The sequence below is a fragment of the Vipera berus genome, assembly GCF_964194415.1.
Source record: "Vipera berus genome assembly, chromosome: 1".
NCBI lineage: Eukaryota > Metazoa > Chordata > Lepidosauria > Squamata > Viperidae > Vipera > Vipera berus.
In genome coordinates, this window is record NC_138202.1 from 359,569,129 (window position 1) to 359,592,425 (window position 23,297).

A 23,297-nucleotide genomic window follows, 5' to 3' on the forward strand; every position below is an offset into this window, starting at 1 on the left:
AAGGGACCTTGGAGGTCTTCTAGTCCAGCCCCCTGCTCAGCCAGGAGAACCTATACCGTCTCAGCCAGGTGACTGTCCAGCCTCTTCTTAGAAACCTCCAGTGATGCGGTGCTCATGATTTCTGGTGGCCAGCTGTTCCACTGGTTAATTCTCCTCACTGTTCAGGAGGTTTCTCCTTAATTCCAGGTTGTTTCTCTCCTTGATCAGTTTCCAACCGTTGTTTCTTGTCTTGCTCTCTGGTGCTTTGGAGAATAACGTGACCCCCCCCCTTCTTTGTGGCAGCCCCTCAAATACGGGAACTCTGCTATCGTGTCTCCCCTATTTCTTCTTTTCTTTAGACTAGCCCAGGGGTCAGCAAACTGAAAAAGCAAAAGAGCCACTGGGAACCGGTTCCATCCACATAAAAAAAAGTGGGAGCCGCGCGCATGCATCTACGCATGCGCATGCGCATAAAACAAAATGTTGGTTTTTGCGCATGCGCGTATACACACGCGCGGTTCCATTTTTTTTTATGTGGACGCACCTGGACGCCAGCGGCGACGGGTCTCCGTGGTGACGGGCGCTGGGTTGCGGCGCCGCCTTCAGCCCAGGCGTCGCCGGAGCCACCCCCGGGACCTCCAAACTGCCGCCCGAACACCCGTTTGTAGACCTGCTGGTGCCGGTTTAGAACCGGCACCAGCAGGTCTCCAAACCGCACCTCCGCCTGAACACCAGCAGGTCTCGACACGGGTGTTCGGGCGGAGGTGCGAGAGAGGTGCGCGCGCAGCTCTCCAAACCTTTGGAGTGGTGCGCGCGCACCTCCTCCCGTTCGGAGTGGTGCGTGCGCACCTCCGCCCGTTCGGAGAGGTGCGCGCGCACCGGGCGACTGGGAGCCGCAGGAGACGGCTCAAAGAGCCGCATGCGGCTCCGGAGCCGTGGGTTGCCGACCCGTGGACTAGCCAGACCCAAGTCCCGCAGCCGGTTCTTTGTAAGTTTTAGTCTGCAGGCCTTTAATCATCCTAGTTGTTCTTCTCTGGACTTTTTCCAGACTCTCAACATCTTTTTTTTTTTTTGTGACACGGTGACCAAAATTGGCCGCACTATTCCCAGGTGTGGCCTCACTTAGGGCTTTCTGAAGCGGCACTAAAACACTCGTCCTGTCGGTCTCGACGGAGCGCCTCTCTCGGCCCCCAACCGCCATTCCTTTCATTCCTTTCCTTCCTAGGAGTTTGCCGTCCCAGATTTCCGCACGTCTCACTTGGAAGTCAGCCAGGGGAGCCAACTTCTGCAGCAGCAGCTCCGTCGTCGCCCGTCTTTGCTTTCCGAATTCCATCCTGGCTCGGACCGGTGAGCGCTTGTGTATTCTCTGCGAGTATTTGTGGGTTTCTCTCCCCCCTCCCCGTTACAGGCAGCCCTTCAGATGAGCCCTGAGTCGCTTCTTGTGTGTGTTGGGGGGGTGGGGGGGTGTACAGCACAGGGTGTGTTTAAAGAGGGCAATAGTAGCATTGGGGGTGGATTTGTAATTGGGCAACCGATCTTAGCTCCATCTTTTTGTGGGCTCCTTGGTGCTCTCTGAGCTGGGTGGTTTTCCTGCAGACGTTTCATGACCCACTTAGGTAACTTCATCAGTGCTAGAAGGGAGGGGGTTTGTGGAGAGGAGGAGGAGGAGGAGGACTGTGGGGTCCTTGGTGCTCTCTGTTTGGTGGTTTTCCTGCAGATGTTTCATGACCCACCTCGGGTACATCATCAGGGCTAGAAGGATCTGCTGAGAGATGGACGAAGACAAGGACGAGAACAACAGCTGTGGGGTCCTTGGTGCTCTCTGAGCTGGGTGGTTTTCCCGTTTCGTGACCCAACTAGGTAATATCATCAGGACTAGATGATATTACTTCTCCCCTTTGCGAAGAGAAAGGAAGGAAGGGGAGGAGGAGGAGGAGGAGGAGGAGGAGGAGGAGAAGGACGACGATGACGACTGTGGGGTCCTTGCTGCCCTCTGAGCTGGGTGGTTTTGTGGCAGGCGTTTCATGACCCAACTAGGGAACATCATCAGGGCTAGAAGGGAGTGAAAGTTGCTTTCTGTTTTTGTGTGTGTGTGTGTGTGTGTCTGTGTGTGTGTGTGTCTGTGTGTGTGTGTGTGTGTGTGTGTAGGCTACAGTAAACAACGGCCTATCACCCAGAAGAAAATAAGATTTTCACGAACATGACAGAACAAGCTATGATAAATAAATCTTCCCTAGCACTGATCTAGCTTATTAATGAAGAAAACCACCAGGTTCTGAGAGCATCAAGGACCCCACAGTCGTTCTCCTCCTCCTCCTCCTCCTCCTCCTCCTCCTCCTCTTTTCCTTCTTTCTTCTCTTTCTCCCTTTCTCCTCCTTCACTCCGCAGACCTCACTCCCTTCTGGCAGTGATGATGTTCCCTAGTTGTGAAAAGAAGTGTCTACAAGGAAGCCACCTAGCTCAAGAGAAAATCAAGACCCCACTCTCCTCCTCCTTTCCCCCCCTCTTTCTTCTCCTTTCTCCTTTTGTCCTCCTTCATCCCTTTCTCCTCCTTCGCTCCACAAACCCCTCTCCCTTCTAGCACTGAGGTTCCCTAGCTGAGTAAAGAAACCTCTGCAAGGAGACCACCCAGCTCAGAGGGAATCAAGGCCCCACTCTCCTCCTCTTCCTCTTCCTCCTCCTCCCCCAGCTCCCTTCCAAACACTGATGACGTTACCTAGTTGGGTCATGAAACGTCTGCAAGGAGACCACCCAGCTCAGAGGGAATCAAGGCCCCACTCTCCTCCTCCTCCTCCTCCTCCAGCTCCTCCTCCTCCTCCCCCAGCTCCCTTCCGAACACTGATGACGTTACCTAGTTGGGTCATGAAACGTCTGCAAGGAGACCACCCAGCTCAGAGGGAATCAAGGCCCCACTCTCCTCCTCCTCCTCCTCCAGCTCCTCCTCCTCCTCCCCCAGCTCCCTTCCGAACACTGATGACGTTACCTAGTTGGGTCATGAAAAGTCTGCAAGGAGACCACCCAGCTCAGAGGGAATCAAGGCCCCACTCTGCTCCTCCTCTTTCTCCTCCTCCCCCAGCTCCTCCTCCTCCTCCTCCTCCCCCAGCTCCCTTCCAAACACTGATGACGTTACCTAGTTGGGTCATGAAACGTCTGCAAGGAGACCACCCAGATCAGAGGGAATCAAGGCCCCACTCTCCTCCTCCTCCTCCTCCTCCAGCTCCTCCTCCTCCTCCCCCAGCTCCCTTCCGAACACTGATGACGTTACCTAGTTGGGTCATGAAACGTCTGCAAGGAGACCACCCAGATCAGAGGGAATCAAGGCCCCACTCTCCTCCTCCTCCTCCTCCTCCAGCTCCTCCTCCTCCTCCCCCAGCTCCCTTCCGAACACTGATGACGTTACCTAGTTGGGTCATGAAACGTCTGCAAGGAGACCACCCAGCTCAGAGGGCAGTAAGGACCGCACAATTGTCATTTCCCCTCCCCCCCTCCTTCCACTCTGCAGACCTCACTCCCTTCCAGCAACTACCTAGTTGGGTCATGAAATGTTTGCAAGGAAACCAAACTCAATTATACTTTTTTATCTGTGAAATCTTTTTCTTTTACTCTTCTTGACCTGGTTAGGAAGACCTGGGATGGGAGCGGCTACAGCTGTGTGTTTTTTTCTCCCCTTGCTTGACCTTTGTGTCTTCCCCACTGTCCCATCTTCACCTTCCTCCTCCTCCTTCCTCCTTCCTCCAGGCCTCAGGAGAGGAGGTCTGCCTACGAGGCCCAGTTCCACCCTGGCGCCTCCCAAGCCGATCATGACGGGCTGGATTCCAAGCGGCCGCGTCTGGATCAAGTTTCCGACCCTCATTACCAGCGGGTCAGTGCGACGGCGGTCCTGCCCTTGTCCCACCAGCTTCAGGAAGGATTGCGATCCTCAGACTTAAAGAAGGTAAAACAGACCCTGGTGGCTTTGGGCTTTGGGCTTTGGGGGGCAGCCAGTCAACCAATCGATACGTCCCTAAGGAGCTTTTTATCCAGGAGGCAGCTGGACTTTCTTGTTTTTCCATTGAAGACGTTTCCCTTCTCCTCCCAGGAGCTTCCTCGGCTCTGACTGGATGGTGGGGAATGGAAGGATTTATACTCCTTGCAGAGAGCTGGTCATTTGCATCCTCTTAAGAGAGTCGTCGAGGCCACTTGGATGCTGACCTGTGTCCTCAGGGTCACCTGAACGGTGCAAATGGGTGTGGAGCCTTCTTGGCTGCAGGTGGTTTTCCGCCCTGGGTCCCTTCCCTGTTGGAGACGGGCAACACAGGCTGTTGGGGATGAGTCTGTGCTGCCTGCATCTCCAACTCAAGCGCAGATGGTTTTCGTAGTGGCCCAAATTGTGGAAACCTTTTGGGAAAAGTGTACCGTAGAAATGCCCTCTTTGGTTGAAGTTTCCACCCATTTTTCTTCCAATTTCTTTACAACTGTTGACTCGTTCACTTAATAACACCGTTTTACATCGCTTTCCGGGCGACCGGTCGATTCTTTGCACCGTTGCTTTAATTTTATTATGTTTTACAAGCTCACTAAATGAAAGAACACACAAAAAAACCCCCAACCGACTTGATAGCGATCACACAACACACTGACAAATGTCCTCCTCTCGACATCAATAACCGGATCCCGCCGTGATCTGATTGGCTCGTTGCCAAAACAAGAACTGGCTCTCTAAACGCTCGTGCTCAGTGGCTACAGTCGGATGAAGGAAAGCTAGCCGATACCAACCTAAGCAAGTTGCGCTTCCTTTTTCTGGCTGTTTGGCTGTAACTTTTCATAGGAATACAGTATGGATAATTGAACAAACTATGTTGCGTTACATTCCCGATTAAATTACCTTTCCATGGATACATAATTTTATGGTACTGTGTCCCCCAAAAAATAGGGACGCGGTGGCTCAGTGGGTTAGGACGCTGAGCTTGTCGATCAGAAGGTCGGCAGTTTGGCGGGTCGAATCCCGAGTGCCGCGTAACAGAGTGAGTGCCTGTTACTCGTCCCAGCTTCTGCCAACCTAGCAGTTCGAAAGCACGTAAAAATGCAAGTAGAAAAATAGGGACCACTACGGTGGGAAGGTAACAGCGTTCCGTGCGCCTTTGGAATCTAGTCATGCCGGCCACATGACCACGGAGACGTCCTCGGACAAGCGCTGGCTCTTCGGCTTTGAAACGGAGATGAGCACCGGCCCCTAGAGTCGGAAACGACTAGCACACATGTGCGGGGGAACCTTTACCTTTACTTACCTCCAGTGCTTTTTTTGTAAAAGAAAAAGGTGCCGGAACTCACACATGTCATATAACCCACCTTGCCTACCCTACAAGGTTCCATCCAAAAAAGGTGCCGGAACTCCGTTCTGAGCGTTCTATGAGAAAAAAAGCTCTGCTTACCCCCCCCACCAAAAAAAAGTGTTATTAGCCATCAAACCTCAAAAAATACACTTTTCCCAAAAGCTTTCCACAATTTTGGCCACTACTGTAGTCCACCGTGTTTTCTAGAAATCCGTTCATCCTCTCGCACCATTTAAGGGTAGACAACCGATCGATAAATATTTATTCAAGGAATGACCCGCACCATTTAAAAACAGGCAGACACAAAAAGAGAGAGAAATAAACGAATACAGGTAGTTTTCACAACCGAACAACGATTTCTTTTGTGGCTCTTCGGAGTTATGGTGGCACTGAAAAGATCAACGTACAACCGTTTCCCCTCAGTTAACGGCTGTCGGGTCATCCCCGTAGTTGCGTGTTCGGAATTCGGACCCCGGGCAACTGGTGCTGTCTCCCGGGTCATGTGATCCTGCTCAAAACTGCAATAGCATTGAAAAAAGTGACTGGTCCTCGCACTTATGACCAGTCCTCATACTTATGACCATCACAAGCGCTCGCGCTTTGGCAGCATGCAGTTGCAGCATCCCTTTTGTGGCAAGAAAGGTCGAAAAACGGGACAAAAGTCCCTTAACAAACGTCTCGACAGATAACTTGGGCTTCACTATGGTCATAAGCTGAGGACTACCTGTGTTTACGACGGTTGCAGCATCCCAGGGTCACGTGATTGTCATCTGCAATCTTCCCAGCCGGCTTCTGACAAGTGAAGTGAAAGGGGGCAAGTTGAGATTCGCTTAGCGACCAGATGATTCGCTTCAGAATGGCAGCCATTTTGCTTAGCAGCCATGGCTGGTAAAATTGGACATAGCTGGCTGAACAGCTGTCCTGCTTAGCCACAGAGAGGTTGGATTCGATTGTGGTCGTAAATCCAGGACCACCGGTATAGATTGATCTAAAAATTTACAATATTGTTATAATTTATTTATTTATTAATTGAATTTATATACCGCCCTATTCCCGAAGGACTCAGGGCGCTTCACAGGGCAAGTTAAAAACAATACAAAAAGAGAGAATAAAATAAGATTAAATTAAATTAATACAAGCCCTTAATTAATACAGGCGTGAGGCTTCCAAGATTTCCACCTCCTTGCCGTCACGTGAGCAAAGAGCCTCAGATTCTTAGATTTGTTCACAGATTCGGGGCTTAAAAAATTCACCTTTCAGTGGTGTGAACGAAGTTCTCTGACTGTTTTTATTTTATTTTATTTTATTTTATTTTTTTATTTTACTTTATTTTATTTATTTATTTAACTTTATTTTTTATTGACTTTTATTTATTTTATTTTAATTTATTTTATTTACTTATTTTGTTTTATTTTTTATTTATTTATTTTACTTTACTATTTTATTTTATTCTATTTTATTTTGCTTCATTTTATTATATTGCTTTATTTATTTTACTTTATTTTTTATTTTTATTTTTTATTTTACTTTACTATTTTATTTTATTCTATTTTATTTTGCTTTATTTTATTATATTTTGCTTTATTTTATTTATTTTACTTTATTTTTTATTTTTTATATTTTTTATGTTACTTTATTTGATTTATTTTGTTTTATTATTTTATTTTACGTTATTTTATTTTACTTTATTATTTTATTGTATTCTATTCTATTTTATTTTGCTTTATTTTACTGTTGTTTTATTTTATTTTATTTTATTTTTTATTTTACTTTATTTTATTTATTTATTTATTTATTTATTTTAATGTCTTTTTTTTATTTTTTCATATGCTGCCTTCAACTCCCAGAATTCCCCAGCCACAACCACCGTGGCTGAGAGTTCTGGGATTGGCACACCCTGGATGAGGAGAAGGCTATTCCCCACCCCCACCCCCCACCACCAAATGGCTTTATGTTTGCTGGCTGAATTCAGGTCAAGTTGAAAAGTCCTCCCAGCGGGTGATTAATCTTTAACATGTGTTTTCCGAGCAAAGGTTGAGAAGTGGTAGGGCTGGTTTTTTTGTCCTTTCCCAGCTTTTCCTGTTCTTATCTGCTCCTGCGGCTGCTTGTTGCGAGCCAAGGTGGGCGTGTGCCATAGAGGGTGTGGTAATAATAAAGAACCGTTCCTTTGGGCATGAAAGCGCCAGTTGGGTCTGGCGGTTAAACCAGGAGTCTGTGAGTTCTAGTCCTGCATTAAGCATGAAAGTCAGTTGGGTGACTTTGGGCCAGTCCCCAGGAGACAGTGAGTTCTAGTCCTACTTTAGGCATGAAAGTCATCTGGGTGACTTTGGGCCAATCACCAGGAGACGGTGAGTTCTAGTTCCACCTTCATGCATGAAAGTTGGCTGGGTGACTTTAGGACAATCACCAGGAGTCAAAGAGTTCTAGTTCCGCCTTCATGCATGAAAGCCGGCTGGGTGACTTTCGGCCAATCACCCGGAGACGGTGAGTTCTGGTCCCGCCTTCATGCATGAAAGTTGGCTGGGTGACTTTGGGCCAATCACCAGGAGACGGAGAGTTCTAGTTCCACCTTCATGCATGAAAGCCGGCTGGGTGACTTTGGGCCAATCACCAGGAGACGGAGAGTTCTAGTTCCGCCTTCATGCATGAAAGCCGGCTGGGTGACTTTGGGCCAATCACCAGGAGATGGTGAGTTCTAGTCCCGTCTTAGGCCTGAAAGCTGGCTGGGTGACTTTAGGCCAATCATCAGGAGACAAAGAGTTCTAGTTCTGCCTTCATGCATGAAAGCTGGCTGGGTGACTTTGGGCCAATCTAGTCCCGCCTTAGGCCTGAAAGCCAGGTGGATGACTTTAGGCCAATCACCAGGAGACGGATAGTTCTAGTTCCACCTTCATGCATGAAAGTCGGCTGGGTGACTTTGGGCCAATCACCAGGAGATGGTGAGTTCTAGTCCCGCCTTAGGCCCGAAGGCCAGCTGGGTGACTTTGGGCCAATTGCTCCCAGTCCAACTCACCTTAAACGGTTTGTTGTGGCAAACAGAGGAGAAGTGTATAATTACACTTGTGTATAATTACTTATAAAAAAAGGCAGAAATAGATAAAAATAAATGCACCTTTTTTTGGAAATGCAGGTAGTCCTCAACTTACAGTTCATTTAGTGACTGTTCGAACTTACACCGTTGCTGAAAAAAGTGACTTTATTACTGTTTTTTTCACACTTAACGACCATTGCAGCCGCCTCGTGGTCACGTGATCAAAATTCAGGCGGCTCGTATTTATGACGGTCGCAGAGTCCCAGGGTGGTTTTGGTGGTGGTGTCACGTGATCCCCTCTTGCGCCCTTCGGACAGGGGAAAAAAGCCAGATTCACTTAACAACCGGGTTGCCAACTTGGACAACCGCAGTGATTCGCTTAACGGCTGTGGCAAGCAAGGTCGTAAAAATGGGGCCAAGCTCCACTTCGCTGCCTCCCTTTGCGACATAAAATTCCAGGCTCCCTTGTGGTCGTAAATTGAGGACAACCTCTTAACTTTTGACGGCTTCTCTGCCCCCCTCGGCGTTACAGCACCGAGTTCACCCTGCTTTCTCCTTCCCTCCTTTCTCTCCTCCCCCCCATGGCAGGAGCCGGTCTTCGGAGGCAAGCATGAAGGCCCCCCCTCGCCCATGTCGGGCCAGGTGTGCGGAGAGGATCAGAACGCGTCTCCTTCCAAGCTGTCGAAGGAAGAGCTGATCCAGAGCATGGACCGGGTCGACCGGGAAATCGCCAAAGTGGAGCAGCAGATCCTCAAGCTGAAGAAAAAGCAGGTCAGCGCTCTGGGGAGAACCGGAACGACAAAATAGCCAAGTTGGAAGGGACCCCAGAGGTCTTCTAGTCCCAACTCCCCGCTCAGGCAGGAAGCCCCGTAGTAACCGGGGGGAGAAGCAACCTGGGACTAAGGAGAAACCTCCTAACAGTGAGGACGATTAACCAGTGCAGGGGTGTCAAACTCAATTTCATTGAGGGCCGCATCAGCATTGCAGTTGCCCTCGGGGGGGGGGGTATGGCCAGGGTGGGCGTGGCCTACTGGGTGGGCGTGGCTAGAGTGCATATGGCCTACTGGGTGGGCGTGGCCAGCTCTACATCCTTCGCATCAAGGGTGCCTATGGGGGCCTGGGCAGGAGTGGGACAGATCTGAGGGTCTCTGGCAGAAGGAGGGTCTCTGGGCCAGGGCCAAGGCAGTGGGGGCCGTTCCCTCGCTGTTTCCAGGATGGCTTCGCGGGCCACATGAAACCACTTCACGGGCCGGATCCGGCCCCCGGGCCTTGTGTTTGACATGTCTGAACCAGTGGAACAGCTTGCCACCAGAGATCGTGGGCGCTTTTAATCGTGGAGATTTTTAAGTAGAGGCTGGACAGTCACTTGTCTGAGATGGTGTAGGTCCTCCTGCTTGAGCAGGGGGCTGGACTAGAAGACCTCCAAGGTCCCTTCCAGCTCTTTTGCTATTCTACTAATACTAATACTATATTTTACTTGGACACCCAAGGAATTTGTCTCCGGTGCAGAAGTTCTCAGTCCACATGCAAAGCAACAGAGTAATAATAATAATCACAATAGTGATACCAATAAGAGGGAAGAGTAGAGGAGATGAGAAGGATAATGATACTACAGCTGTACAGCGTATAGACATAAGACAGTAGTACTGTGAGGATTAGGTGTTCAGCAGAGTGATTGCGCGAGTGAAAAAAACTTACGCCTAGTTGTTTTTGCACATAACGCCCTATGACGGAGTCCCGAGGGGAGGAGTTGAACCAGGTTATGTCCAGGATGTGAGGGGGTCTGTACTTATTTTCTTAGCCCTCCTTTTGACAACCCCTCCTCCTCCACTCCCCCAATGTACAAGTCTCCTATTAAAGGCAGGCTGGCTGCAATGTTTTTTTTTCTGCAGTCCCAACTATCCATTAGAGCAGGGGTCTTCCAACTTGGCCCTTTGATGACTTGTGGACTTCAACTCCCAGAATTCCTCAGCCAGGATGCTTTAGGACAGGGGCCTTCCAACTTGGCCCTTTTAGGACTTGTGGACTTCAACTCCCAGAATTCCTCAGCCAGGATGCTTTAAGACAGGGGTCTTCCAACTTGGCCCTTTGATGACTTGTGGACTTCAACTCCCAGAATTCCTCAGCCAGGATGCTTTAAGACAGGTTCCTTAGAACTTGGCCCTTTTATGACTTGTGGACTTCAACTCCCAGAATTCCTCAGCCAGGATGCTTTAGGACAGGGGCCTTCCAACTTGGCCCTTTGATGACTTGTGGACTTCAACTCCCAGAATTCCTCAGCCAGGATGCTTTAAGACAGGGTCCTTAGAACTTGGCCCATTTATGACTTGTGGACTTCAACTCCCAGAATTCCTCAGCCAGGATGCTTTAAGACAGGGGTCTTCCAACTTGCCCCTTTTATGATTTGTGGCTGAGGAATTCTGGGAGTTGAAGTCCACAAGTCATAAAAGGACGAAGTTGGAAGACAGACAGAGAGACAGAGAGACAGACAGACAGACAGACAGACAGAGACAGACAGACAGACAGACAGACACACACACACACACACACACACACCCCGCATTAGTGTCTCTTCCAATACTGCTGTGATTGCAATGGCTGGGCGATCCCTCTCCTTCCTACTTCGCTGAGGCAACATCTGTCCCATCCAGATGTTCGCCTTACCGTCTCTGACTCAACGCCTGTGTGTGTCTGGCTGACGTTTCTCCCACCACCCCCTCCCATCCCTCTTGTCTCTTAGCAACAGCTGGAGGAGGAAGCCGCCAAACCGCCTGAACCGGAGAAGCCCGTCTCCCCTCCGCCCGTGGAGCAGAAACATCGCAGCATTGTCCAGATTATCTACGATGAGAATCGGGTAACGCTGTTTCCTCAGGCGCCCGGTTTCGCCCGCCTGCGCCTGGCTTAGTCTGCTGGGAGCTTGCATGGAGAGGGAGGGGTGGTTTTGGGGTCCCCTTCAACGGGGGGGGGTTTCCTCCTTTCCCCAGCCCCTCTGAAACTCTCTCGCAGTTCCCAGAGCTGCCGCGTTGGGTCGTTTCTGTTGCCCGACGTTGCCGAAAAGGCGGGATTCCCCGCAGACCTGGGGGGGAGAGCGAATCGCTAATAGTGCAGAGAAGAGCAACTAAGACAGAGGTCTTCAAACTCAGCCCTTTTATGACTCGTTGACTTCAACTCCCAGAATTTCTCAGCCAGGCATGCTGGCTGAGGAATTCTGGGAGTTGAAGTCCATGAGTCATAAAAGGGCCGAGTTTGAAGACCCCTGAACTAAGATGATTAAAGGCCTGGAGACTAAAACGGTGCCAGGATTTGGGACTGGCTAGTCTAGAGCACGGGTAGGCAACCTTGTCTCTTTTATGGCTCGTGGACTTCAACTCCCAGAATTCCTGAGCCAGCCAAGTTGGCTCAGGAATTCTGGGAGTTGAAGTCCATGAGTCATAAAAGGGCCGAGTTTGAAGACCCCTGAACTAAGATGATTAAAGGCCTGGAGACTAAAACGGTGCCAGGATTTGGGACTGGCTAGTCTAGAGCACGGGTAGGCAACCTTGTCTCTTTTATGGCTCGTGGACTTCAACTCCCAGAATTCCTGAGCCAGCATAGCTGGCTCGGGAATTCTGGGAGCTGAAGTCCACGAGTCATAAAATAGCCGAGGTTGCCTACCCTTGGTCTAGACTCTAGAGAGAAGAAGGCCTAGGGGGGGATATGATAGCAGCAGTCCAGTTTTTGAGGGGCTTCCAGAAACAAGAGGGGGGGGGGCGGTTAACCTATTCTCCAAAGCCCCTGAAGGCAAGACAAGAAACAGTGGATAGAAACTGTGGCTTCTTCTCCTGCCTTCAGGCGCTTTGGAGAATAGCTTGACTCCCTCTTCTTTTGGGCAGCCCCTGAGATACTGGAAGGCTGCTATCGTGTCTCCCCCTCGTCCTTCTCTTCGTTAAACTACTAGACATCCCCAATTCCAGCAACCGTTCCTTATATGTTTTAGCCTCCAGTCCCCCGATCCTCTTTGTTGCTCTTCTCTGCACTCTTTCTAGAGTTTGTTTCCATCTGTTGCTTCTTGTCCTGCCTTCAGGGGCTTTGGAGAAGAGCTTGACTCCCTCTTCTTTGGGGCAGCCCCTGATACTGGAACGCTGCTATCCTGTCCCCCCCTCGTCCTTCTCTTCGTTAAACTGGACAGACCCAATTCCAGCATCCGTTCCTTGTATGTTTTAGCCTCCAGCCCCCTGATCATCTTTGCTGCTCTTCTCTGCCCTCTTTCTAGAGTCTCGACATCTTTTTTCACATCGTGGTGACCAAAACGGAGGGCCTTTGAGGGGCTGCCGCAAAAAAGAGCGGGGTGGTGGTGGTCAACCTGTTTTCCAAAGCACCTGAAGGCAGGACAAGAAGCAAGGGGCTGGAAATTAACCAAGGAGCGATGCAACCTAGAATTAAATTGAAATTTCCTGACGGAAGAATTAGAATTAGAATAAGCAGAACCGGAAGGGACCTTGGAGGTCTTCTAGTCCAGCCCCCTGCTCAGCCAGGAGAACCTATAGCATTTCAAACAAAAAAACAGTTGTCCATTCTCTTCTTAAAATCTTCCAGTGCTGGATCATTCACAACCTCTGGAGGCAAGTTGTTCCACTGGTTAATTGCTCTCACTGTCAGGAAATTTCTCCTTAGTTCTAGGTTTAGGTAATTAATCAGTGGAACAGCCTGTCTCCAGAAGTTGTGGGTGCTCCAACATTGGAGGTTTTTAAGAAGAGACTGGACAGCCATTTGCCTGAAATGGGATAGGGTTTCAACTGCCTGAGCAGGGGGGTCAGACTAGATGACCTCCAAGGTCCCTTCCAACATTGTTGTTGTTAACCTGCCTCCAGACGTTGTCGATACAGCAACACTGGAAGTTTTTAAGAAGAGACTGGACAACCATTTGTCTGAAATGGGATACAGTTTCCTGCCTGAGCAGGGGGTTGGACTAGATGACCTCCAAGGTCCCTTCCAACTCCGTTACTCTTTTTTTTTTAAAATCCCATTTCTATCCCGCCCTTCTCCGAAGACTCAGGGCGGCTTACAATCTAAAGCACAAATCAAATGTGCTTAGCAATAGCCTTCATTCTATGTATATGCCTGCTTATTAGGGCTTTCGCCCCCCCCAAGCGGCATTATTACAAAGTCAGCTTAATTGCCCCCAACAATCTGGGTCCTCATTTTACCAAGTCTGAGTCAACCTTGAGCCTGGTGGGACTCGAACCTGCACTAATTGCAGGCAGCTGGTGTTACTTAAGGAGGCATTAGCCCACTGCTCCACCAAGGCTCTTCTTGTTACATAGTTCTTTTTCCCTGCCCGCAAACAGTTAACTCGAGGGACTGACCGAGGAGTAGGCCAGGGTTAAAAGAAAAACAACAACAACCAAAAACCGCTGGCAGCTTTACACCATGATCAAAGTAAACCTAATAACGCCCTTCTGTCGGAACTGGACTTCTGGGGAATTCTTCCCCATTTTCTTGGGAGCGTTTCAAAAAAAAGTCATTTCCGACTTTGTCTGGGATATGTTTTTCCGCCCTGTCCCGGTCTAGCCAACAGCTGAAAACAACCTCCCGGGTGGTCTCTCCTCCCAATTCTGACCTGAGCAGACCCTGTTTAACTTCGGACAGCAGCCCAGATGTTGGGTGTCTTCTTTTGTTGTTGTGGTTTTTTTAAAAAAAAACAAACATGGACCGTGTTTTCTAACATTCTTGCAAACGGAGGCAGAAAGACCAGCGCCGAACGGTGGACTGCCTTGCAAAATGGCAAAAACGGCCACAGTTATTTACTTATTGGATTTTGGAAAAAAAACATTAAAAGAGATCCCGTTTAGTAGTTTAAGGCATCAGGCTAGAAATCAGAAGACTATGAGTTCTACAGTAGTGGCCCAAACGGTGGAAACTTTTTGGGGAAAAGTGTATGTTTTGAGGTTTGGTGGCTAATAAGACCACTTTTTCGGAGGGAGCAGTACCATAAAGTTATATATCCATGGAAAGGTAATTTAATCGAGAAGGTAATGCAACATAGTTTGTTCAATTATCCGTACTGTATCCCATGAAAAGTTAACAGCCAAACAGCCAGAGAAAGGAAGCGCAATTTGCTTAGGTTGATATCGGCTAGCTTTTCTTCATCCGATTGTAGCCAATGAGCACGAGCGTTTTAGAGAGCCAGTTCTTGTTTTGGCAACGAGCCAATCAGAGCACGGCGGGATCCGGTTATTGATGCCATGTATGGAAGCCGAGAGGAGGACATTGGTCAATGTGTTATGTGATCACTATCAAGTTGGTTGGGGCTTTTTTGGGTGTTCTTTCATTTAGTGAGCTTGTAAAACGTAATAAAATTAAAGCAACAGTGCAAAGAGTTGACGGGTTGCCCAGAAAGCGATGTAAAACGGTGTTATTAAGTGAAGGAGGCTCCAGTTGTAAAGAAATTGGAAGAAAAATGGGTGGAAACTTAAACCAAAGGTGGCATTTCTACTGTACACTTTTCCCAAAAGGTTTCCACAATTTTGGCCACTACTGTAGTTCCGCCTTAGGATGACAGCTTACTGGGTGACATTGGGCCAATCACCAGGAGACTGTGAGTTCTAGTCCCACCTTTATGCATGAAAGCGGACTGGGTGGCTGTGGGCCAATCACCAGGAGACTGTGAGTTCTAGTCCCACCTTCATGTGTGAAAGCCGGCTGGGTGACTGGGCCAATCACCAGGAGACTGAGTTCTAGTCCCGCCTTAGGATGAAAGCTGGCTGGGTGACTTTGGACCAATCACCAGCCAGTGACCATTTGAAGTTGCAATGGCCCCGGAAAAGTGACTTATGGACTGGTCCTCGCATTCACGACCGTTGCTGCCTCCTCACAGTTTAACATGATTCTTGTAACAACTGCAACGATTCTCTGAACGGCAGTGGCAGAAAAGGCCATCGAATCAGGCAGCACACGATAAATTTCCCATTATGGTCGTAAGTTTATTTATTTTATTTTATTTTACTATATTTATATACCGCCCTTTCCCGAAGGACTCAGGGCGGTTTACAGGGTGATTAAAACAAAAAATACAAAAGTTAAAAACAGTTAAAAAAATTATATCCGTCCCTGAACAAATAAAACCCCAGTTAAAATTAAAATTAAAATTAAAATTCTCAGCCTGAGGACCACCTGTAATTCTGAAAAATACTTCCTTGCTTAGTGTATTCACCAGACACGGCGCTACATAAAAGAACGTTGAATTACCGATATTTTACAAAGGTTCCTCGGAAATTCTGGATACATCTTTATTTCTCTTTCCGTGCCTTGCAGAAAAAAGCAGAGGAAGCTCATAAGATTTTCGAAGGGTTGGGCCCGAAAGTGGAGCTGGTGAGTTTTTCTTTTTTTCCCCCTATTCTTCTTAGGGCTTTTCATCCCCCTCTTGAGGAGGAACAGAAGCAAAGGTCTGGTCTAACCATGTTTGCTTGGGTTGGGAACGGGGATCCTGGTTTGTTTGCTGAATAAAAGAACAATTTGCAACGGCGGTTTCCAAATTGCTTCTCAGCTGAGAACGGGGTGTTTTGGAAATACGATGCTTTCCATCTTTCTCTTTTTCCCCTACTAGGTTGTGTTTTTAAATAATATTTTATTTTATTTACTTCATTTTATTATTTTATTTTTACTTTTCATTTTATATTTTGTATTTATTTTTTATTTTATTTTGTATTTATATTTTATTTTTTATTATACGTTTTATTTTATTATTTTTGTTTTTAACTTATTTTATTTTTTTATTATTTTATTTCATGTTTTCATTGTTATTTTTTATTTTATTTTTATTTTATTTTTCATTTTTCATTTTTTATTTTTTATTTTATTTTATTTTTTATTATTTTATTTCATGTTTTCATTGTTATTTTTTATTTTTTATTTTTTATTTTTTATTTTATTTTAATTACTGTATGTTTTTATTTATGGTATATTTTATTTTATTATTATCTTTTATTTTATTGATTTTGTTTTATTTATTTTATTTATTATTTTATCTTTCCAATCTCGGAAGGAACTAAATGAACAGAAAAAACGTGAAGTTTTGGAGATTCTGGCCGGGGGCCCTAGCCTGTTTCAAAAAAGTTTCAGTAAATGACAATATTTGTAGCTCGGGATTGAAATGAGGCTCTTTGAGCCTGGTTGTTTCCTTGCAGACGTTTCATGACCCAACTAGGTAACATCATCAGTGCTAGAAGAGAGGAGGAGGAGGAGATGGACTGTGGGGTCCTTGGTGCTCTCTGAGCTGGGTGGTCTCCTTGCAGACATTGCGTGACCCAACTAGGTGACGTCATCAGGGTTAGAATGGAGTTTGGTTTGTGGAAAAGGAAGAAAGGGAGGCGGCGAAGGAGGAGAATTACGAGGTCCTTGGTGCCCTCTGAGCTGGGTGGTTTCCTTGCAGACGTTTCATGACCCAACTAGGGAACATCATCAGTGCTAGAAGGGAGGGGTTTTTTTGCAGAGAGGAGGAGGAAGGGAAGGATGAGGCGGACTGTGGGGTCCTCGGTGCTCTCTGAGCTGGGTGGTTTCCTTGCAGAAGTTTCATCACCCAACTGGATAACATCATCAGTGCTAGAAGGGAGGGAGAGGAGGAGGGGGAGAGGAAGAGGAGTGTGGGGTCCTGGGAGCTACCTGATGTGGGCTGTTTTCTTGCAAACGTTTTATGACCCGACTAGGGAAGTGAGATTTGCAGATGGGAGGAGGAGGAGGAAATGGACTGTGGGGTCCTTGGTGCTCTCTGAGTTGGGTGGTTTTCCTGCAGATGTTTCATGACCCAATTAGGGAACATCATCAGTGCTGGAAGGGGGGAGGAGGAGGAGGAGGAGGAGGATGACTGTGGGGTCCTGGGTGCTCCTTGAGCTGGGTGGTTTCCTTGCAGACGTTTCATGACCCAACTAGGGAACATCATCAGTGCTAGAAAAGGGGGGGGGGGTTGTGGAGGAGGAAGGAAGGATAGCTAACATCATCATTGCTGGAAGGGAGGGGGAGATTGTTCTCTGTTTAACTCCCAGGAAGAAAGCCCACCCTTCCACCCAGGCCCATAGGACCAGCCCCCCCAATATGTAAATAGAGAGGAACCCCCCCTTCCTCCCTTCAAGCCACGTCTTTCTAACACCGAGCTGGAGGAGCAGGCAAAACTGCCTTGATGAGTAGATCCCGAGCAGGCTGTCGTCCATCAGCCAAGGGAGAGCCGGGTGCTGATTCATCTGAAATCAGACGTCAAGGTAGCAAAATCTCTCTTGTCTCTTTCCCTGCAGCCTCTTTACAACCAGCCTTCCGACACAAAAGTGTACCATGAAAACATCAAAACGTAAGAAAGAGGGGCTGCTTTGGATGATACTTGCTTCGAATCTTCTGGGGGAGGGGGTGGGGGAAGGTTTTTATTATTATTATTATTTTTTGAGACGAAATTCCCGCCTTGTCTTATACTTGCCCTTTTAGTTGGAATAGAATAGAATAAGAATAAGAATAAGAATAAGAATAAGAATAAGGAATAGAATAGAATAGAATAGAATAGAATAGAATAGAATAGAATAGAATAGAATAGGAATAGAACAGATGGAATGGAATAGAATAGAAAATAGAATAGAATAATGAATAGAATAGAATAACGAATACAATAGAATAAGGAATAGAATAGAATAAGAATTAGGAATAGAATAGAATAGAAAATAGAATAGAATAATAGAATAGGAATAGAATAGAAAATAGAATCGAACAGAATAGAATAGAATAGAAAATAAAATAAAATAGAAGAATAGGAATATAGGAATAGAATAGAATAGAATACAGAATAGAACAGAATAACAGAGTTTGAAGGGACCTTGGAGGTCATCTAGTCCAACTCCCTGCTTAGCCAGGAAACCCTATGCGCTCAACTGAAGTCCTCAACTTAACAAGCACAACTGGAAACAGAATGTCCATTGCAAAGCGAGGCACTTATTCAGTGAGTCACCACCCAATTTTATGAACCATTTTTCGGCACGGTGGCCTTAGTGAATCACCACAGTTGATTTGCAAGTGGCGATAGACACACCTCTCTCTCTCTCTCTCTCTCTCTCTCACACACACACACACACACACACACACACACACACACACACACACGACGCTGTCATAAATACACACCATCGCCACACACCTGAGTTTTGATCACGTGATTGAGGGGATGCTGCAACAGTCGTAAGTGTGAGGACCGATTATCGGTTGCTTTTTTTTTTTTTAAAGAAGTGCCGTCGTAACTTCGAACGAACACTAAACGAGTGATTGCAAGTCTAGGACTGCGAGTATATCGATAGCAAGTTCAGGGGTATGAACTATTTCTCTGCAAGGCTGAGGCCCGGGACTGGGGATTAATTATTAATCGTCTTTTTTTGGCAGGCAGGCAGGCAGGCGTTCCACTGCGTGTGACTTCTTCCGCAGGAACACAAAAAACCTGCATGCTTTTTATCAACACAACTAGTATTTACACACACACACACACACACACACACATACACAGAGAGAGAGAGAGAGATATGAAAGCACATGTACCAAAATAGGACACTAGCCGTCTTTTGTAAGCGAAGGAGGAAGATTCCGAGGTGAAATTTGCCCAAGAATAAGCTGTGATTCAGAATGAAGGAAACCTTGTCTTAGCTGTGTTGTGTTTGTTTGTCTGTCTTCCTGTCCAACCCCCCCCCCCCCCTTTTTTTCCCCTTTCTTTTTGGTTAGGAACCAAGTGATGAGAAAAAAGCTGATTTTGTTTTTCAAGAGAAGGAATCATGCCAGAAAACAAAGGGTATGGATGTTCTCTTTCTTTCTTTCTTTCTTTCTTTCTTTCTTTCTTTCTTTCTTTCTTTCTTTCTTTCTTTCTTTCTTTCTTTCTTTCTTTCTTTCTTTCTTTCTTTCTTTCTTTCTTTCTTTCTTTCTTTCTTTCTTTCTTTCTTTCTTCTTTCTTTCTTTCTTTCTTTCTTTCTTTCTTTCTTTCTTTCTTTCTTTCCTTCCTTCTTTCTTTCCTTCCTTCTTTCCTTCTTTCTTTCTTTCTTTCTTTCTTTCTTTCTTTCTTTCTTTTTCTTTCTTTCTTTCTTTCTCCCTCCCTCCCTCCCTCCCTCCCTTCCCCTCTCCCTCTCCTCCTTCCTTCCTTTCTTCCCCCCTCCCTCTCCCTCTCCTTCCCTCCCTCCCTTTCTTTCTGTCTGTTTCTCAGCATCTCTTTGGTCTTTGGGGACTCCTCAGGAGCAGAAGATCTGCCAGCGCTACGACCAACTGATGGAGGCCTGGGAGAAGAAGGTGGACCGGATCGAGAACAATCCCCGCCGGAAGGCCAAAGAAAGCAAAACCCGGGAATATTACGAGAAGCAGTTCCCGGAGATCCGGAAGCAGCGGGAACAGCAGGAGAGATTCCAAAGGTAAGGCCGGACCAGGAGGCTGGGCTACTTGAGGAACCACCTCTTCCCAACCGCCTCCGACCATCCCATCATGCTCAGCGGGAGCGGTACCTTGGGGTCCAGCCCGCTAAAGACTTCCGTCCGCTGGGCCTTTTCGGTGGTGGCTCCTGATCCCCCAAGGGAGAAATTAGGACCAGCAAAACCTCGGGTCTCTCCTTCCGTTCTCCTGGCCCTCCTCCTTTTATTTTTATTTTTAATTTATTTAACTTTTGCGCCAGCCCTCTGGAACACCTTACCAACTGAAATCCGGATGGCCCCTGACCTCCGTACCTTCCGTCGCGACTTAAAAACTTTCCTATTCCAGCAGGCTGGCCTGGCATGATAACGTTAATTGGGGTTCCAGTTTGTGTTATTAGTGTTTCTTATTATTTTATTGTTCGGTCTGTATACCTTCCTTCCTCTGTACACCGCCCCGAGTCCCTCGGGAGAAGGGCGGTTTATAAAAACTAATAAATAAATAAATAAATAAATAAATAAACTTTTAGATCTTTAATGAAAGGCCATTAATCTTTATTAAAAACTTGCTTATTAAAGGAAGATTTATTTAATATTTAAAATTAAATAAATGATTTGTGTAAATTATTTCTTTATTGAATCTTTAATCTTTAGATCTTTAAAGGCCTTTACTCTTTGTTAAATCAAGATTTCTTTGTTCAGTTTTGATTAAATAAAGACTTATTTAATTTAATCATTTAATCTAAAATCAAATTTATTTTATGTATTTATTAATTCAGTTTATATACCGCCCTATTCCGGAAGGACTCAGGGCGGTTTACAGGGCAAAATTTAAAAACTTATTTTTAAAATAAATGACTTATTTTTTTCTTTGATTTAATCTTTAGCTCTTTAATATTTAATTTAAAAGCCTTCAATCTTTGTTAAGTAAAATTTGTTTATTCATTCAGTTTTTATTAAGTGAAGATTAATTTATTTAATCATTTATTTAATTTTAAATTAAATAAATGATTTATTTTTTCTTTAATTTATTTAACCTTTAGCTCTTTAATATTTAATCTAAAAGTTTTTCATCTTTGTTAAGTAAAAGATTTATTTATTCAATTTTTATTAAGTAAAGATTAATTCATTTAATTAATCATTTATTTAATTTTAAATTAAATAAATGATTTTTTCCTTTAGTTTATTTAACCTTTAGCTCTTTAATATTTAATCTAAAGGTCTTTAATCTTTGTTAAGTAAAAGATTTATCCAATTTTTATTAAGTAAAGATTAATTTATTTAATTAACCATTTAATTTTAAGTAAAGTTTTATTTAATTTAAAATTAAAAGATTTATTTATTTTTCTTTATGTTTAATCTATATTAAACTTTTATTTATGTATTAAACTTTGGTTGAATGTTTATTTAAAATTAATTTAAATATTTAAATTTAATAATTTAAAATTAAATGATCTATTTAATTCATTCATTTCTTTAATTTACTGATTTGCTGCCTGTCTCGCCACGGGGTTACTCTAGGCCAGGGGTAGGCAACCTTGGCTCTTTTATGACTGGTGGACTTCAACTCCCAGAATTCCTGAGCCAGCATGGCTCAAGCTTGGAAACCTCTCCCTTTCCCCTCAGCGTGGCTGGCTCAGGAATTCTGGGAGTTGAAGTCCACCAGTCATAAAAGAGCCAAGGTTGCCTACCCCTGCTCTAGGCAGTTTACAATGATAAAGAAGGAGAAGAATGAAAATAATAGAGTAATAAAATAAGCAACGAGAAAGGAATGTAACGAGAATGAAGGTAGTCCTTGACTTAACGACCGCACTTCACCCCAAAATTGTTGCGAAGTGAGAAATTTGTTAAGCCAACGTTGCCCCATTCTGCCCCCTTCCTTGCCCCCATTCTGAAGTGAATCATCACAGTTGTGACATTAGTAACACACTCGTTAAGTGAACCTGCCTCTTCCGTTGACTTTTCCTGTCAGAAATTCGCCACAGGGGATCACGTGACTCTGGGACGCTGCAACGGTCACAAGTACATGTCAGTTGCCAAGCCTTCAAATTTGGATCACGTCACCATGGCGATACTGCCACGGTCGTGTGGGGGAAAGAGTCCTAAGTCACTTTTTTTTCCCCCGTGCCGTTGTAACTTGAAACGGTCACTAAACGAACTGTTGCAAGTCGTGGACTGCCTGTAAACCCATCTCTGTGACGGAACAATTAACCAGTGGAACTCCTTGCCTCCAGTAGCTGTCAATGCTCCAACACTGGAGGTTTTTAAAGAAGAGACCGGACAGCCATTTGTCTGAAATGGTACAAGGTCTCCTGCCTGAGCAGGGGGTTGGACTAGATGACCTCCAAGGTCCCTTCCAACGCTGTTTTCCTTCCTTCCTTCCTTCCTTCCTTCCTTCCTTCCTTCCTTCCTTCCTTCCTTCCTTCCTTCCTTTCCTTCCTTCCTTCCCCATCACTGGGGTTTTTTTAAGAAAAGACTGGACAGCCATTTGTCTGAAATGGTACAGGGTCTCCTGCCTGAGCAGGGGGTCAGACTGGATGACCTCCAAGGTCCCTTCCAACGCTGTTCTTCCTTCCTTCCTTCCTTCCTTCCTTCCTTCCTTCCTTCCTTCCTTCCTTCCTTCCTTCCTTCCTTCCTCCATCACTGGGGTTTTTTTAAGAAAAGACTGGACAGCCATTTGTCTGAAATGGTACAGGGTCTCCTGCCTGAGCAGTGGGTTGGGCTAGAAGACCTCCAAGGTCCCTTCAAACTCTGTTAGTCTTCCTTCCTTCCTTCCTTCCTTCCTTCCTTCCTTCCTTCCTTCCTTCCTTCCTTCCTTCCTTCCTTCCATCACTGGAAATTTTTAAGAAGAGACTGGACAGCCCTTTGTCTGAAATGGTATAGGGTTTCCTGCCTGAGCAGGGGGCTGGACTAGATGACCTCCAAGGTCCCTTCCAACTTTATTGTTGTTGTTATTATCCAAAACTTTCTTCTCCTTGACCTTCTTTCCTCGTGGCACTTGCAGGGTGGGTCAAAGAGGAACCGGCCTTTCGGCTACCATCGCTCGGAGCGAGCACGAAATCTCGGAGATCATCGACGGGCTGTCGGAACAGGAGGTGAGGGTGGTCGGCGGGGGGGGGGACCTTCCCTCCCCCCCCAGAAGGTTTGGGAAAGGGGAGGGGGAGATGCTTTTCCTGGCTAGACCGATCTTAAGATATTTGTAGAGGGTTGTCTTTTTGAAGTGGTGGGTCATCTCTAGGTCTGGCAAAAAAAGAAAAAGAAAAAAAAGAAATAATCAGGGGTTTGGTGTAGGCAGTCCTCGGTTTACGACCGCCGCGGGGACCAGAATTTCCGTTGCTAAGCAAGTTGGTGGTTAAATGAGTCAGAGCTGATTTTACAAGCTTTTTTTTTGCCAGTTGTTCAAATCACTAGGCTTGTTAAGGGAATCACACACTATCCGGGGAGATGGCGGCTGTTGGTTTCTCCCACCCTCCCTCCCTCCCTTTTTTCCTTCCTTCCTTCCTTCCTTCCTTCCTTCCTTCCTTCCTTCCTTCCTTCCTTCCTTCCTTCCTTCCTTCCTTCCTCTCCCTAACCGTTCATTCTACA

General features: G+C 46.1%; 1 protein-coding gene across 2 annotated transcripts in view; it reads left to right on the top strand.

Annotated features, from left to right (window-relative positions):
- LOC308673962 (nuclear receptor corepressor 1-like) overlaps positions 1-23,297 on the top strand; it is a 48,704-nt gene that overhangs the window by 20,198 nt on the left and 5,209 nt on the right. For both annotated transcript variants that reach the window (XM_081338047.1, XM_081338048.1), the window contains exons 3-11: positions 1,205-1,326; positions 3,718-3,913; positions 8,911-9,093; positions 11,063-11,176; positions 15,616-15,672; positions 17,589-17,641; positions 19,045-19,111; positions 19,546-19,718; positions 22,717-22,807. In XM_081338047.1, the coding sequence (XP_081194173.1) occupies positions 1,205-1,326; positions 3,718-3,913; positions 8,911-9,093; positions 11,063-11,176; positions 15,616-15,672; positions 17,589-17,641; positions 19,045-19,111; positions 19,546-19,718; positions 22,717-22,807 (1,056 nt within the window). The remainder of the gene's footprint in view (positions 1-1,204; positions 1,327-3,717; positions 3,914-8,910; positions 9,094-11,062; positions 11,177-15,615; positions 15,673-17,588; positions 17,642-19,044; positions 19,112-19,545; positions 19,719-22,716; positions 22,808-23,297) is intronic.